At 38.8% G+C, this 18,395-nt stretch overlaps 1 protein-coding gene across 1 annotated transcript in view; it reads right to left on the bottom strand.

Annotated features, from left to right (window-relative positions):
- csmd3b (CUB and Sushi multiple domains 3b) overlaps window positions 1–18,395 on the bottom strand; it is a 328,749-nt gene that overhangs the window by 39,107 nt on the left and 271,247 nt on the right. Inside the window, exons 39-51 of the mRNA XM_085791506.1 lie at window positions 18,282–18,378; window positions 15,751–15,855; window positions 15,489–15,607; window positions 14,837–14,906; window positions 14,158–14,274; window positions 13,683–13,892; window positions 10,471–10,659; window positions 9,227–9,404; window positions 5,867–6,012; window positions 2,286–2,366; window positions 1,784–1,897; window positions 1,470–1,658; window positions 1,060–1,206 (exon numbers count right to left, since the gene is read on the bottom strand). Coding sequence (XP_085647632.1) covers window positions 1,060–1,206; window positions 1,470–1,658; window positions 1,784–1,897; window positions 2,286–2,366; window positions 5,867–6,012; window positions 9,227–9,404; window positions 10,471–10,659; window positions 13,683–13,892; window positions 14,158–14,274; window positions 14,837–14,906; window positions 15,489–15,607; window positions 15,751–15,855; window positions 18,282–18,378 — 1,762 coding nt within the window. The remainder of the gene's footprint in view (window positions 1–1,059; window positions 1,207–1,469; window positions 1,659–1,783; window positions 1,898–2,285; window positions 2,367–5,866; window positions 6,013–9,226; window positions 9,405–10,470; window positions 10,660–13,682; window positions 13,893–14,157; window positions 14,275–14,836; window positions 14,907–15,488; window positions 15,608–15,750; window positions 15,856–18,281; window positions 18,379–18,395) is intronic.

Below are 18,395 nucleotides of genomic sequence, written 5' to 3'. Positions count from 1 at the left end.
TTAGATTCTGATATTAACAACATATGTTTCATGTAATGATATCACATACCAACTTATTAACTTATTGTAATGACAGACTTTCTTCTCAAAACAAAACATAGACATAACACAAGTTGGTAAATCAAAATAATAAAAAAATGAACAGAAAAATATCCTAACACGAGTGTTCATACGTATATTTATACAGTATATAATTAAAATATAAGCACATTTTGATTTTGTTGAAGAAATCTGTTGTTTCTATACCAACCTGATTGTGCAAGTTGATGAAAAAAACACAGTTGACGTTGAACCCTGATATAAGTAGGCTTACAACATATGTTTAATAATCCTTGCAGATGCTCACATTAATCACAGCTACCAGAGAAGGTTACTGAGTGTGAGCGTCCTGGGAGAGTTTTCAGTTATTATTCAGCCTATCATTCATCATACAGTGGAGTGGGGTTTTTTTTTCAAAGGTTATAGACGCGGCCTCCTGAGTAGAAGGTATGGAGTGAATAAGCAAATTAAACAGGTGATACTGTCTCCTCCCCCTTAACTGTCAAAAAATGCCCTTGAATAAAGCTCTCAAATCCCATTACCCAAGTGAAGGTGCTTAATGCACAACAGTCTAAAGTTATACTCAGCAGGCCCAGGTGCAAGACTGTCTAAATGCAAAGCTTGCTGTAAAACAACATCTGTGCCCATAAGCTTTTCCTTGAATGAATAAAAGTTAAGAACTAACCCATAATACAATTTAGAAATCTGCTCTAGGAGACAGACAGAAGTGAGGTGGAAAAGTATGTTGATGATGAACAAACAAACTGTACAGTTGAGATGAAGTTAATGAAACTGGAAATACTTCATTTACGTTTTTCATCAACTTCCTCGTATATTGTCTGTTTTCCCCAACAAAATTGAGAAACACTGAGATTTTTGAACCCCTCCAAGTGCACTGCTAGTGAGATTGCCCATCCGTCCTTCTGTCTGTCTCTGTCAACCTCCGTCCTTATTTTCCATGCATTATAATAGTATAAAGTAGTAGTAAAATAAAGTTGGGATACATACTTTGGTACTCACCAACATAACGAATTTTGAAGCCTTTCTTGTTTGTGCCATGGTCTGAGGACCAGCGGACCAGGAACTGGTGGCCAGAGGTGGTGAGGTTAAAGGGTGTTGGCAGGTCACCGCTCAGTGTTGCCAGAGTGGGACTGTTGGCTGTAGGACCTGAGAGGGATTGAGATACAGTGAGTGGAAAACAGGGAGAGGGAGGACAAAGAGATGAAAAAATGGATCAGACAGGGAAAAATAAATTGTGATTTGTTTTATGTTGGTACTATGTGTTTTTGCGGCACTAACTGTATGTCCAGTTTCATCTTAACATGTTTATAGCTTTGAGTGTATCTGTGTGTCACATGTGGTAGCAAAGTAAATTGCTCCTAAAACCTTACAGTAATGTAAGTGTGTGTATGTGTGCGTTTTGTTTTTACCATCAAAAATCTCCAACATGTCAAACTCTTTTTCAGTCTGGAAACTTTCAAAGGTGATGGTGACGTTGTATCCTTTCTCTACTGTAACGCTCCATGAACACATCTGGAGGTTGGGATAACTTTCTGGCCAACCAGGGCTCAGGATGACACCTGATGAGTCATACCGCACGTCATGTGCAGGGCATTGGACTACGGGTAGAAAATTAAAGGAGGAGAGTGATGACACAAAATGAATACACACTATTGCAGTTATTGTTATAATCAGCTATTTGAAATGAACGTAAAACTGAGCAGTTGTTGTGACGCACACACACCTTGGCATGTTGGAGGTTGTGCATCCATCTGTAGTCTTTCTCCAAGACGACAGGTAAGAATCTCACTGCCGACCAATGAGAATCCAGGATGGCATCTGTACCTGATGATGTCACCTGGAGGCACAAAAGCACTCTATGAGAAATGTGTTTGGAGATCAAAACCAAGGCACAGAAGTAACGACATGGATTTTTTTCCTTTGAAAGTCTTGTTTTATTTACCTCTGCTACACATATTAGACAGCTTTAGTCACTAGTTATTTCACAGATTTAGATTTTAATTTGAAAATATATCACCAGTTTCAAAAGATGGCACAATGTTGCATTTTGGATATTATGTTATGTTGTTTGTTTCCTTCTCCCGTGTATACAGTATGTCATTGCTATTACCACAATTTCATCATACAAACACGTAACACTTCTTATCCTGTTGGCGACTGAAAAGCCTGCATCCTCTGTCACTCTGACATGTCTGGAGGCATGACAGTCGACCCAGACAACTCACCTATCTCCAGCTCTCCGTCTTCCATCAGTATGTCTGCATTGGGCACCTCTGGTGGAGGCTGACAAACCCTTAATTGGTAGGCTAGGAGAAAGGACGCACCACAGGAGAGGAGAGAGGACAAAGAGGGGAGGGGGGGACAAATAGAAGAATGCGTGAAAAGAGATGTTGTCAATCAGTCTAACCAGGCTTGTCAAGGAAAAGGAAAGATTTTAAAATCTGTAAAAAAAAAAAGGAAAATGTTTTCAATGTAACCTCCTGGTCTTCTTTGTGAGCTTTTTGTGTTGCCTGTGCCTGTAACAACTGCCCGAAGCAAATGATTCAAATAATGATACAACCTGTTTTCTGTTTATGTTGTTTCATCTTGGTTGTATCAGTTTAACTTCACTTTCCAATTGCAGATGGTCTAGTCAGCAAAGCTCTTCTAGACCACGGCTACACAGATACAGCACTGCCTTGAATCATAAAAAGCAACTGACTTCGCAGCCACTCAGCTGAGGGCTGTAATCAATATTACTGCATGACCATAGATCACTCACTAACAGAGAGAGAGAGAGAGAGGGAGAGAGGGAGAGAGAGACAGAAAATACAGACAGAGAGAGAGGAGGACTAAGGGAGAGGGAGGCAGAGAGAGCTGAGGGCTATAAGTCAGGATGAAATTGACTATGAAAATGAGACCTGCCAATAGTATCTGCTGCTCTCATGCATATCAAAGCCCTGTGGTCTATGTGTGTGTGTGTGTGTGTGTGTGTGTGTGTGCCAGTACGTGTGTGCACGTGCTTGTTTGTGTATGTGCGGAGAGGATCACTCTGAGCACTCATTGATCTCACTAAGCTCCGAGAGCATTTTTTATAGCCACTTCCACATTCATGTCACATCGGCTTTCTCACTCTCACGTCCATGACAACATTATCCACCGCTGTACGTTCCTCATCTCTGTACGAGAGGTGCTGGCATTCAGAACCCCGACCCACAGATAAATAAATAGATGGACAATGACGTTGATAAACAACCCCAAACAGTGGATTGATCCTTCCTTTGGGGTTTATTTGACATTTCAGACCAAAACTGCACTTTAGCAGCTGTCTCAGATGCAAATTATGAAACTCTTTTGATTGGGTCACTAAAGGACACTGAGGGAAAAATGTACAAAACGTGTCCTTTATTGTGATGAGTTCTTGGCTCGGGAAATCTCTCAGGAGCGGTGCTTTAGGTTCTTTTCCTTTTATTAACCAAGAATATGTGTCTCTTCCACACTAAAATAAATATGATGTACTACCCGCTTGTATTGTGGCTACCTGCCTTTCACTCTTGTCTGCCTTGTTTTGTTTTTGTTATATTGTCAGCGAAAATTGAAGTGACAAAATAATGCTAACAGCCACTGCCGTATGCATCATCCAGTCTTACTCTTATCCATCTCGCATGTCACTCCCTGCTGTACATCCTCCAGTAAAACATAAATTGAAAATAAAGTTGAATCCATCAGATGGTACTATTCTTGCGTTGAGTGTGACAGCTGACAGTTAAACCTGCCAACAGAAACTCATTAACAATATGTCATCTGTCTGCAAAGGGGGAAGACTTGACACGCTTTCACTAAAGAGCAGTGAACAGAGAAGGAACATGAGCCTCGTGAGGGAGAATACAGGTATATACAGTATACATATGCTTGAGTGTGTCAAGAGAGATGAAATGTGTTCTGAAGTGCATTAGACTTCATTAGAAGTTAAACTGTCAGATAACAACTTCATCCAAAAGGGCAACTTTTGAGGCACTAAACTATTTTGACAGGGGATGTATAACAATATATAAGAAATTCAGGGAAAGAAAACTTGCATTGCTAAAATCCATCATCCATCCATCATTAACCACACTGTTTATGCCTTTTATGGCTTTAGAAAACAACATTTTAAGCTTAATGATGACAATTTCCAGGCATAGTACAGTACAAAATCTGTCTTAAATGACATAATGATATATCTACTAAATACACTGGACTGTGCACATAGATTGTGCATTACATCTAAGAGAAACACATGTGGATAGTGAGCACTTTTTACTCATTATTGTAATCCAGCTCATGTGGTTGTGTAATCCCCCAAACCTTCAAATCAAAACAGACAGAAAAACATCATAATGGGAGCTAAACAGTTCACATGACAGAAATCAAAAAACAACAAATGCCAAAGGGTCCACAGATATTAGCAGGCATACAGGTGAAACACGAAAGAGGTCGATGAGGGAGGTTTTCATCTTAAATACTGGCAGAAAACAAAGTTCACTGATGGACCACAACAAAAGATTTAAATGAAATGTAAAACTGGCATTGACAGTTTTGACACAAGAAAGAGCTGAAAATACAATATCCTCAACTCTGTGAATTGTTTGTGTGTGTGTGTGTGTGTGTTTGTGTGTTAGACAGACATACAGAGAAGTACAAAAGACAAAAGAGAAACCCACCAATAAACAAACCTTCCCTGAGGGCATTGTGTCACGAAAATCTCCTAATTTCATAGGTCTAATTGTTTTTTGTTAAATACTGTAAACTGCAGGTTTGTTCTTCAGATTTTGTTTTTCAGATTGTGTGGTTTCAAAGTTAAATCTGTGAATGCCTTTTCTTCTCATCTCATAGCAATTCTTGACAACAAAGGAAGTCGTGATTGGCTGTAAACAGGGATGACTAGACAAAGCCGATGTTCACCCACAATTGTTCAGTTGAGAGATGACTAAACTTTTCAGTTGTTGAAAAGTTGTTGAATGTTTGAACTAACCATGTTTGTCAGTCATACATTTCCTCCGCAGACAGCACACAATCCAAATGCTACGGGTCCTTCATCGGAGCAGCTGCACCTCTCTGAGACAACTTTGTGAAACTTTTCCCTGCAGCAACATCACTTCTATGTGATACATGTGGCCTTGGCTTAGTTGACGGTGGCTAATTTAAAGCTCTCTGCATAATATTCAGTGTGAGGTCAAAGATCTTTGAGGTGTTTCATTAACATGTTTGTTTAACAAGTGGAACACTTGCATAACCAAGTATAAGAGAGACCTGAAATAAAGTGAATCACATATCCCACAATTTGTTTTAGTATCTGAAGCATCACTTGTAACCATTATTTAAAATAACAGAATATACATAATGAGTGAAAATCTAGAATGCCATTCAAAGAGTAGTCGTCAGTGATCAGTAACGCTGACAAGAACCTCTGTGCATTGCTGCAAGCATCAACTCAATTCATGTCGTGCTAACTATCAGTAGCACCTTTGTGACTAATGTATTATTACTGTGGTATGATGTGACAAAGACATCATCTTCAATCAGGGTGAAAACTTGGTGAGTCGAAGGAAGCAGATCTAAGTGGAACTTAATGAGGATGAAGGTGAAGAGAAGCGAACACAAACAGATCAATGCCTTCACGCCTTCGCTACAACTAATCATAGTGGAATAGTTTTTCTTCAGGAAAACAGAGCCAGCTGCAGAGAAGACAGTTAATGAGACTGGCATTTGTAACTGAGTAGCAATCAAATGATGCGTTGAACTTAGATAGTCAGGGAAAACTTTGGCGGTGTTAATACGATCTTACCATGGTAACTTAAGACAAAGAAGCCAGCTCCAGAGAAGTCGGAGTGGAATTTGATGAGGATGATGTTGGAGGTGGAATAGACTGACTCCAAAGCTGTGTTCCCACTAAACTGTCCGATCTGAGGAGAAGATTGGTCTGGACCATCCCTGTGAAGAGACAAAGAGAAACCCTGAGTTACAAAGAGGTGCCCAGAGACTAAAGACCCATAAATGAATTGACTTGCTCCGTCTTTATAGAACAACAGGAGGGAAAAGTCAACCTAAGACATCATTTGAATAAGTTACTGCAGTCATCTGTGACAGTTAAATGGCTATTTGTGACCAGGAAATGGTTTCTCCGAGGCTAGAAACAAAGATAGAAGAGACTTGACAATTATTTATGAGACAAAACCTGGAGCTGCTCCATTGACTGCGAATGGAAATGAACTTTGTATGACAAAGTGCCATTGCTCAGAGTGATTGTGCATGAATATGGGCCCATCTTCCCTCTAAAAACACTCTAAACTACAATGTCACAAAGCTCATTTAGATATAAAAACCTCCACAATCTCAGATTCCAGTGAACTTATGAGAGAGCAACGGCTTTGTTCTCTCGACAACAACACAGTTCAAAGCTCTGGCTCTCTTATTCTGCTTTGGGATGCTCAAGTTCATAAATATTGATTGAACTGTCGACAGATCATAAGAATAACAAATGTGAATCCTGGTGTAGAATTTGAGTTAGACTTTGGCTTTAGTTTTGTCACTAATCAGCCCGGCATTCATGAAAAGTTACACACACAGCAGACAGAGAGTTATCTTTCAAACGGTAGGTCCGGCTCTTAGTGCAATGTCATGAGCATATTTCACCTTTAATGATGGCCCCACCAGCTGTCAGACGCAAACCAACCAATAGCGCGCTCATTATCAGTGATTAAAAAGTATCATCCTGAAGTTAAATGAAATGATTATTTCCTGCTGTTAAGTGGTTTTTGGATGAGGCCAATTATACCTGTCAGGTTATGTGAGGAATCATCTGTTTCTCTGATTCATGTTGGCTGCTTCAGAGTCGTCAGTGTAGTTTCATTCACTGTTTTCCAATGATTGCAGCTGATACTTGCACATAATCACTATTATGAGTGCGTTATGGACCATACAGCACAGAGAAGGTTGTACTATGCGAAGCAGCACAATAGAAAGTAACTTCTGTGACATCTATGATAATTCTTACAATGAAGTCCTGTAGTAAGCTTCTCAGCATGAGGCCAATTAGCAGACTAACTGACTGTCAGGTTGGCTGGCTCTGGACCGAGGAGACCGCTGTGAAAATCACACCTTTACCACTGACACTGTGCTCTCCACGGGGAGTCGGTGTTGTGGCTGTGAGATTGTGAGTTTTTAGTGCGTTTGTGTGCGGTTTGCTGTCTTTGCTTCATGTGAGTTCAGCAGTTTGTCCATTTTTTTCCAACTGACAGTGGGGTCAGAGGCACGCTGTGTGACCAATTCATGGAATACACAGAATCGGCTGTGGGTGGACAGCACATGGCTCAGTGGTGTTGTTGTGTGCGGCCCCAAGAAAGCTGAATATTGCAATTCTAAGATATTACACTTTTACGAAAGACATACATCAAACAGGCCATGTTCTTGTTATGTACAGCTAAAGGAGGCAGCTCTGCAGTGTCATGTAGATAAACTACACAACAATAAACAATGAGCATTCACATTTGGTGATGTGACTGACTTGTATACTGTCCAGTCGCATCATTTTAAGGGAAACAATTTAGTAATGAAAATGCACTGACAACAATTGTGATTACTGAGTCAATCATTTAGCATCTTAGACATCTCAAATATGTAATCTTGGAAATAGTAAACTCTGTAAGGCTTTCATACCTTTACCTTTGGAAAATAAAAAAAAATACTATTTTAAAGGTCAAACTTAATCCAGTAAGTTTAGTTAATATGAAACTAAACCTTGTGTTGAGTAATTTTTAGTTGGGAGTAATAAATTAATCAAATAATAACCAGCAAGTATCAATAATTAAAATGAAGATGAGTTGCAGTTCAAGATGAAGGAATTTTCTGCTGTTAGTTTGAAGACTTTCAGATCTTATTATTTCAGATAAAAAAAATAAACTGTACGCTGCAAAGCTGCCAGAGGCTAAGGCCAGATACCTTAATATTCAGACTGTTGTTGGTGTTACTTAGAGTAACTGAGTCCTGAAATATTAAGGTGGTGCACTGAGCCAAGTCCTGCATCTTTGCAATTACATCAGTGCTTTCTAAGGTGTAGCTTTCCTGTAGGTGAACTAGACTCAACTGGAGACTTGGGCAAGAGGTAGTGTATCACATCAGGTCACTTGTTGGAACAATTTATACAGATAGAGAATAAAGACACTCTGTTAATGCCTGCTATTTTTCAGATTGTATTGGACATTACGTATTCAGGTATTTGTCAGGAAAAGCTAGTGTGCATTGTGTTTTCATACCTTCTCAAAATAATAACAGGGATTTAAGCAATAATATTTTTCAGTTTTGCTGAGGGCTGTGGAAAAAGTCAGAGCTGGGAATCTGAGAGGTCGATATGACAAGCTGAGAGAGGTACAGGATAGACTTCAGTCCTTCTGAGATGATCTTATGTCTGTGTACCAGGTGACATTTTGAAAGTACTTGCACCCAGCCGTCTATTTATAGGAAACGGGCTCTAGCTATAGGGAAGGTGCAAAAACATGGCAGCCATAGAATTAGGCAGTGCAGCCTATTTATGGTTCTGCTGCCAGTTTGAACCTGCAGATATCTATGTAACATTGTATCTAAGCACCATTTAAATACCTGCATTGACAAAATGTCTGCTGTTGCCAATGGCTGCTCTCCTTCACAAGAATAATGAAGGGAGAAGTCAAGGCCGGGCAGGTAGGGAGGGAAAGATGTATTGTGTGTACCATGTAAGACTAACTAGCACTTGGAAATCGTTTTGAGGAACAGTGGGAAGGAAAGAAAGACTTATGAGCAAAGAGAGATGAGGAAACATGACAAGTCGGGGAAATTTTGTCAGAGTAACTTTATATTCAACGAGACATGTCTGTAGTCATAGTAACCCTTGCAGGAATTTAGCCAATTAGTGGCCAGCTCTGAAAAGATGTTAAAGAGCATGATCCCGTGGGAGTCAAAGAGAAAGTGTGTATGTGTGTCTTTATAAGTTCTGGGACAAATTAAATGGCTATTCAATCAAGTAGAAAAGACAATTTTTTTGTGAAATGAACCTGATGAGGCCAAAAATGATGAAAAACGATTGGTAAGAAGTGTCAGATAATGAGAATGAATAGTGTCAGATATGACTTAGTGGAAAAGCAAGAAAAATCGCAAACTAAATAGCACCTACCAGACTGTGATGTAGTCGTATATGGGCTCAGTGCTCAGTACAGTGAAGTTGATGTAAATCCCATGTCCAGGAGGAACTCTCACGCTCCACACACAGTCCTGGAAGTTGGGGTATTCCTCAGGGTGACCAGGAGAGTAAATGGTTCCATTTAATGATGTGATGTTACCACCACAGAGAGCTGTGAGATAGAATATTAGCAGAAATACCTTTAATAAATTACCAACAAATTAGTATTACCATTGTGAAGCTTTAGTAATTGTCTGGATGATTGAGAACAGACATGGCTATCAGTCATGTAATGACCATTAGATAACACCTTAATACCTCTAATAAATTGTCATTACAGTTTGTTTCCCAGCTCTGTAGCTCAGGTATTCCTTGGGAGTGTAGGTGTTGCTCATCAGTGCTGCAGTGTTACCACTACTAAGAGCTATAAAACTGCACATTTACAGTTTTCTAATTTAAGAATCGTTGAATAAGTGTTACCACTTGAAAGCCTACCCTTAAAAGGAATAATAATTGGATTAATGTGCAGTTACTGGTCATAATGTTATAATAAATCCATGATATAATTTCACCACCACAATTAGCTGTAAATGTATAAGAACAACACACCTGCCATGTTCTTAATTATCTTCAGATTTATTTTATACATTTTGTGGTAATGAACTTTCTCCTGTTGATTCCATAAACTGAATAGTTCTAGTTAATTCTGTTGAGTAACAAGTTGCTTGTAATTGCATGATATGTTCTTTCCACTTTGCTCTCTATCCGGTGATCAATAACTGGTTGTACAGTAGATGATATTTAGGCCAAGTAGTGCTAACTATCAGGAAGCTGTCTTGGCAGGTATGCATAAAAATAATGCGCACATTAAAGCTACAGCTGGGAGTAAGATAAATAATAATGTTGCCATGGATGGAATTATATTCTTGTCAGGAAAGCAATAACATGAAGAATATTTGAAACAGCAGTGATCTCAATATCCAAATGCAATTGAAAAACACTCAATAGTGAGGCTTTCTCATGATGGGCAGGGGAACACAGAGCTTCTGTAAAAGATCTGAATTCTTTGCCAATATACTGTATACGTACATTTTCATTTCCCTGGGATCACAGTCTTGGTACAATGTTGAACCACATATAAAACATAAAATGTTTCTCCGAGATAGTGTGATAAGCAGAACTAACTAAAGGTTGTTGTTCTAGTTGTATACACATGAAACATCTAACATATGGATTACCTTCACAACGTGGCAGTGGGTGGTTCCAGTTCCTGCTGATTCCATGTAAACATGTGAGCGAAGCCTCTCCGATCAGAGAATATCCAGGCAGACATTCAAATGACACCGTCATCCCAACACTGAAATCGGTGCCAATTACAATTCCATTTCGAAATGGACGAGGGTCTGGACAGCTCTGGAGCTGGTAGGCTAGAAGAGACCATGACCCATACCAAATTAGTCAGAAAAATTAATTATTCAGGAACATTTTGCGAATGATTCTGAAAAGAGCAGCAGGATGATTTGTGCTTCTACAATCAAGTCAGTCACAGAAAAGACAGTAAATGCAGCCATTCTAACAATGAAATTAAAAAATTGAGGGGTGTGCTAAAAAGTACTTTGACTGTGCAGACTTCCACCATAGCCACTTGTCCAAAAGTTTAAAAGAAACATTTTAAACATCCTGCAAATTCATTCATTCTGCCCCCAAACTACTCTGAATTCTTCAAATTACCCTTTTCCTCCCACTTTAAAGTTGTTTATCAGGAATAACTTTCACAGAGTTCAAAAGAGTAACACACAATTCCTCCAGTTTGGCTAAAAGATTAAAAAAAAAAAGAAAAGAAAAAAGGCAGTACAATCTGCAGCTGAAATCTAAAATAACCTGAAATATAAAATACTGTAGAAAGACACAAGTGCAGACTTGAACATATGAACTTAGATTACTGACATTTTGACATGGGTCTCTTGCACAAAATAACCCTGTACCTCTAATGTTGCTTAAATACTCATTTAACCCTGTAAGACCCAGTGTTGCAGAATTACAACATTTTTGATTATCCCCAAAAAACGTCTAATTCTTTTTTTTTTTTTTGGTTCAACCACATTAACATGATCATTGGGTCCTATAGTTTGTTCTCACATCGCGATTGGATCCAACATTTGTATATAAGTGCCCGCCCTCAGGTCAAGAAGTCACACAACCTCCAATTTTTTGATCGAGCAACATCCCTTCGATTCACTGGACTGGATTCATCTAATTCAAGTAAGTAAAATGCTTTGAATATTTTTTTTTGTGTTTATTACAATGTCTAGAACATGAACATATATAGTTTTTGTGGAAAATATGCCCTACATTTTATTTAGAGCTTGTTTTATAGTTGTTGCAATATTACAACGCTGGGTCAGAGTGGTAGCCAAAACATCCTGTTTTTGAGAGGAACTTCAATTGAAATTTTCACAATATAACTTTAAACTACACATGATTTACACATTCTAGCCTTCAGCCTTATATTGGATTACATGTTTACACATTTGTATTGTATTAGAAACTAAAGAGCAAAGATATATTGCCATATTTAAACATTTTAATTTACTTAATTTCTAACCACCTTCAACACTCAGTATTTTCTCCTTATCACAGAATGCAGGACTTTCTTACAAAGAAATTCAGTTTGTGCATGTCTGCCCTTTGTCTTAGTCTCTATTGATAAGAAAATGTTCCTAGCAATTCATAGTCAAAGCAGGGATGCTCCTGGTGCATCTGTGGCATTGTCCTGGAACAGGTGTTAATGTTCATGGATGTAAGGTGTGGTTGTAAGATGGAGGCTACATGCATTTCCTATTACGATGATAATCACAGTCTCCAATAGGTCAATAGGTCAGTATTGTGTGACCAGTGAAATGTGTGAACAGGCTACTTCAGTGCAATTTGTAAACACTTCATAATGAAATCAGTCTCCCCACCACCCCATCTTTCCTGTTGGCCATCTAGAATCTAGTAAGCATGTGTGCTATTTGTATATACATTTGTTTCATTTTTATTTTTTCCATTTCAGAATGCCACCAGCAAGGTGAGATCATCGGTACAGTGTGCAGGATGTGATTGCCATCGTCCAAAACGGAGAGAGGACATGGGACATGTGGACATGGATTTCGACGACACTGATGCAAGTGACGAAGAATCAGATAGCGATGCCTGTGTGGACAAAGAAAACCAAGAACCTACTGATTGCCCAGCCAATGTGGACATTGAGCCCCAATCAAACAAACACATCATGCCCCGTGACAGATGTCGCAGGCAAAAAAAAGGATTTTATCAGTCCCAATACTGATTTTTCTGGTCCAGCTCTCACTGATGATGTCAACTCCCTCCTCACACCACTGCAATACTTCCAAAAGTTTGTGTCAGAAGACATAGTTCAAGCTCTGGCAACAAATACGAATGAGTACATCATTCAAAAAGGTATACTAATACCCAAAGCAAGTGTGATGCTGTGAGACTGGGTTGGATGTCGTCCAAAGAACTGCTTCTGGGACTATCACTGTAAATAATATAAATAGATGTCAAAGTTCTTCTTGTTGGAATAAATGACTCTTCATAACAACATGACTGAGATTATTATTCATGTTATACACTGGCTTGGGAAAAGCAAAACCCTGCAAATGAATCCTTAGTTCTGTATTGCTGTTCAGACAATGAGTGGAAATACAGGAGATTCTGCTCCCCATTAAGCCCAACGTTGCAATATTACAACATTTCCGTAAAACCTTACTAAAACATAAAATTTTTGAAAACACTCCATTTTCAGCCCCAAAGGCCTCCTACAACAACATCTTAATGGTTGAAAAAAATTTTTTTTGCGTTTTTCTATATTTGGGTTTTACAGGGTTAAACATAACAGTGACTGACTTTTCACAGTCAAAGTCAGTACAGTCAAAAGGTTTGAAAAACATTAGTAACAATAATAGTTGGTAAAATAATAATAACAATTGCCAGGATTCACATTTCCCTGCAACAGTATAAACCACTTTGGCAGCTTTGCTGTTATGAGATAAAAGGTTGCACTCATCAACCACTCTAATTTCCACATTAATGGAATTAGCTGTAACAAATTCATCTACCTATGAGAGTTGCCATGATAAATAAAAGACTGCTCAAAACATTTTTATTGCCTGATAAAATAAAATTCAACAACTCACTGAAATTAATCTAAAACAGCAGTATGAAAGTCCAGAAACAGTTTTTCTGTTGTTTGAAAAGTGAAGCATTTTAGTTTTAGCTACACCAGAGAAATAAAGTTGCTGACAGGTTTTAAATCTAATAACCACTTGCTACAGTTGCTGGTTTCAGTAAAGTAAGAACCACTGTCAGATGTCTGCTCTTATTTTCGTTGCTGAGCAAATCAGTGTAAACAAGATGTTGGAGGGGAGATTATTGAGATAACAAGTACCTTGATAGGTGATGTGGAAGCCTGGTTTGTTTTGTGAATAGTCACTGTGGAAGAAAAAGCTGGTCTGGTGGGTGGTGCTGAACAGAGGCTTGGGGATGACTGGACCGCTGAACCGGTCAATGACCGAGCCAGTTTCCAGCGTTCCACTGCGGAGCTCTAAGTAATCATGGATCGCTTCAGTGGAGAAATTCAGGAACTGGAGATGGATGCCTGAGAAAGATACACAACTTATGACATTTACAGCAATCAACAAAGACTGAGTGACAGAGAGGAGTGAAACCAAATGTGTGCAAACTGAAACACATCTTGTAAGAGTGTGTGTGTTTGTGTGTTTGAGAGAGTACATCAATCAATAAATAACAGAGATATGTGAAAAGGAGAGACAGAAAAAAACAGAGAAAACAGACACTCAAACAAACTGGGAAAGAACCACAGATATTTCATGCTCAAGTGGAAAGTTGACAGTGTTTTTTACCAAAGCCGACAGGTAAGTTGACTGTCCATGTGCAGTCTAGTCCACTGGGGTAGTTGCCAGGGTAACCAGGGCTTAGAATCACTCCACTTACATCTGTCATAGACCCACCACACTGGGCTGGAGTCACACATACGCACACCACAAAGAGAGAGAAAAAAGGTGGGTCAGTCTAGAAAGCGGGAGATAACCTCACTGAGCACAGCTGACATCCTTCTACTTTTTAAAGACATTACTACTGACTGGACACTTGAGTATCTTCACCCTGACATTTTGAATCATTTTGAATAAAACATTAATATTCAGAGTCTTTAATAAATACTCTTCTTGAATAAATTAGCATTGTGCAAGTAGAAATGTGTCCAGGGCTTGTTTCCTCTAATTTGCCTCAGTGCATGCTGATGCTTTGGCACAGTGCGTGTGTTTACGGCAGATTCTGACTTTGCTGTGCAAAGCGTAATCATATTCTGCACAGAATACTAAATAATCAGCTCATCACAAAACAGTAAATTGATAAAACAGCTCATTTTCCAGAGAGCCGGAGAATGGCAATGGAGACTACTTGCATCGTTTCTGCAGCACTGAAGTTTTGCATGTATCTCAGCGTATCCAGGCCAGAATGAACTCATGTGTGTACTGTATGTGTGTGCAATGCATGTATGTACTGGAGGACAACTCTTACCAAGACAGAGTGGTACAGGGTAGTTCCATCTTCTGACAGGTCCAGGCATGCAGGTAATATGTGCATTGCCCTAGAAATACAAAAGCAACCACAAAATGTCATCACACAATAGTTGGGAAATCAGGACAGACAAACATATAATTTGGTTTAAAAGTGCAGTTTCATCTGCAACTTATTCATTCTTTGCATTCACAAGGATCTCATATTAATACTGCAGTGCTGTATATTAAGGAAGAGGAAATGTAACCATCCATTAGAGCAGTACAGTAAACTACACAGAAGTTGAACAGACCACACCAGGGATATACATTATTCAGGAGTTGTACAAACCACACCAGGGTTGTATGTTTAGTAAGAGTTGGGGAAACCACCTGAGAGTGGAGTTTCCCTTCTGATTCATGGTCTAAATAGTTCTTGGTGTGTGCAGCGAGGGGATAAAAAGGAGTGAATGGCAACGCATCAGAGGATCTGAGCAGCCTTTCATGATTTCACATATGTATCTGGCAGTCAGTTTGCATGAAACAACTCCATGTGTTCCTTTAGGTACCGTAGGTGTGAAATTGCTCAAATTCTACATGGTCCCTCTGTATCTAGTTTATGTACATGGGTGCAGAAGGACAAACAGTACATGAAGCTTGTACTGTATTTGTACCTGAAGGGAGTATCCTTGTTCACATGAAAACTGCACAACATCTCCGACCATAAATCTGTCTCCTTGTCTTATTCCATAGTTTGGAGTCTGAGGCTCTGGACATGACTCCAGACCAATAGCTGATAAGAAATAATGGACATTGTTATAAAATATAGATAGATAGATACACTTTATCATAGACTCTAGGTTCAATATTCAGTCCTTATAATATATGTATATACTGCAGAAGCCACAGACAGCACTGTATAATAGATCATGTTACCTGTATATTCCAGGTGAAAACCAGCAGCCGAGACACTAATATCAGAGCTGAAGCTGAGATAGAGGTTGTTAGATGTACTATTCAAGAGAGGGGGGATGGTGGTGCCTGAAAGCAGAGAGGAAGAAAGAGCAACCGAGGACCATGATCACATTTTTTCATTTTTCAACTGAGGCTTAAAAGCAAGCAGATCTTAGTCATCTGACAGCAAAGGAAACAACAAAGGCCCCCCTAACATACATTCTCACTTTTTTGTTTGTGAAGTGTTCTCAAAGGGAGGTGAGGGGAATTACTTTTATTTGAGACATCTGTTTTATTTGAAACCGCTTTTCAAATGTTAGCTTGACCTACTTAGTGTGGGGCGGGAAGGTACAGAGTAAGAACCAGTTTTGCACTGCAACAGCGTCAGTCTGTCAAGCTCCTTCACAAAGATGTATTAGATGGTGTATGTAAATGTAAAGGAACATTAAACTACTCTAATCTCATTATCACTTGATATGTCATCATCCTGGCTTGCTTCAGGATGTAATATTGGTAACAATATATTCAAATATTAGTCACTTCTGCAGTTTAATTTATTCCCATAGGTGGGAGAGCATTGAGCACTGCGTTACTTTGTTTTGATTCACATGTTGCTCTTTGCTCAGTAGCAGGTGTGTCAGCAAAACATATAACAGCAAATTAGGCCAAAGGATGTGATTGGTTGCCCGCTGTGAGGGGAATTAATTGGATGGTTTTTGAGCAGTCTGCAGCCCCCCTGCTGGTCATGTTCACATTCCTGAGGAAATCTCATTCATTAGCATCACGGAAAATATCGTCTTCTTTTTTTCCCTCAATGATAAATTATGAATAAATTATGAATAATTAACCGTGTAGATTTAACCACACTGGTCATATCTGGATGTATGACAGTATTAATTAATGTTTGAAATTAACCAAATAGAAAAGTTTCATCATTGCTGTGTATTTACTGTTTTTATAGACACAGAATTGCTATCATGGTCATTTCACTGCCTGTAACATGATCTTTTATAATGAAAGATGTTAAGCACTTTCATGATTATTTAACACAGCTAGCAGATAAACAGGTGACTCTGCCTCTCTAAAACGCAGTATTAGTGTCCTCAGAAGATGCTGACTCCCAGATTGGACAACTGAGCCCAGAGGAATGCTTTACCCAGACTAAACACATGCTTTTGGTTGAATATAAGCTGTGGCAGCACTGGAGCAGAGGCATTTCTATTGAGGTCACTGCAGACATCCAGACCAGGCATGGCACACTAATGGCACACTAATGTACACCACTCTTTTTGGTACTCTACCGAGTTCACCTGTTTCTCCTGCAGGCATAGCTGAGAAGACAAATGTGGGTGGAAGTGTAATATAGAAATTTAACAGAGACAATATGCAGTGTGATATAATTAGCTATGAATTTTTTATGCACCTCAGTTTCAGTAATCGTTGAAAACTACATTCACATACTGTAAAATTGGTTTGGTACCATTTAACTAGATATTAACAGAGCATGTACAGTATGCTAATGCTATTTTGTGTCAAAGTTTCCCCTGCCACAACGTAGTATATACTGTACATTGCTGCTGTGGGTAAAACCAAACAGTAAACCAGTCATGCCTGAACAGATGCAGTCAATTGTTTCTGATGTATTTATTTGTGCTATTGCACTTTATTATAGTAATAACTCAAAGTAACATTTGCAATTAGGTTTTATACCTCTCATATGTTTGTTTTACTGTCTGTCATGAGTTGTAAATATCAAACATACCATAATTACCACTAATTCACTTTCTCTTCTTATGAAAGTTAAGTGAATCCAAAAAATCTATATAAAAATGTGAATAACTGTTTTGTTTTTGACTTGATGTGTTTAAAATATCATGGTGAGGAGGAGAATTATCTAATATTTAATAGAGCATTAATGAGTCAATTAATTATGCAACAGACATTTTTTCATATATCTTTCATGGAATCACAGATAAACAAGCAGGTGTCAGTGGGTGTTTACCTCTGCCCTACTGGGAGAGTCACAGTGGAACAAGTTTAGCTCTAATTGCACTTGTGGCAGGGAGGGGGACACATGGGGAGCATCATGTACATCAATGGTATAATAACATTACAGCAGAGTTCCTTTAATTATGTGACATAAAGAAGGAATGCAGGTGCCTTCTTTTTTACGTGTCCTTTAATACTAATAAGCTGTAACACACTTTCTCTGATTAAAAAGTGCTGAACGTTCTTCATTGGTGCCCTCTTGGTTATTCAGTCTCGCTATCAAATTAATTATAGCTTTCAAAATGTTCCCCATTCAATTCTAAACTGTATGATTTACTGAGAGAAAATAACTATGTGAGCTGGCAGCAAACTGCACAAGGGCAGAAATATTACTTAGTTGACTCTCTAAGTTTCCTTCTTATCTTACAGTAACTTCCATTTGACAGACTACACTGACAGAATGTCAATGACATATGTAGCATTTTGAGTAACAATATACAAATAATAATAAAAAAACAGTTTACCAGAGTAACTGCCCAGTCTTGGTGCATGGTTGTCAGCACCATCATAAAAATCCAGAGAGTCCCAGTTGTGCTCTGTGGCAAAACTCACAACTTGTATCTGGGAAAGATGACAAA

This window comes from Trachurus japonicus, chromosome 11, assembly GCF_045865225.1.
Source record: "Trachurus japonicus isolate A0001 chromosome 11, Traja_1.0".
Classification (NCBI taxonomy): Eukaryota; Metazoa; Chordata; class Actinopteri; order Carangiformes; family Carangidae; genus Trachurus; species Trachurus japonicus.
The sequence above is the reverse complement of the archived record's forward strand: the minus strand, read 5'-3'. Positions and strand labels throughout refer to the sequence as shown.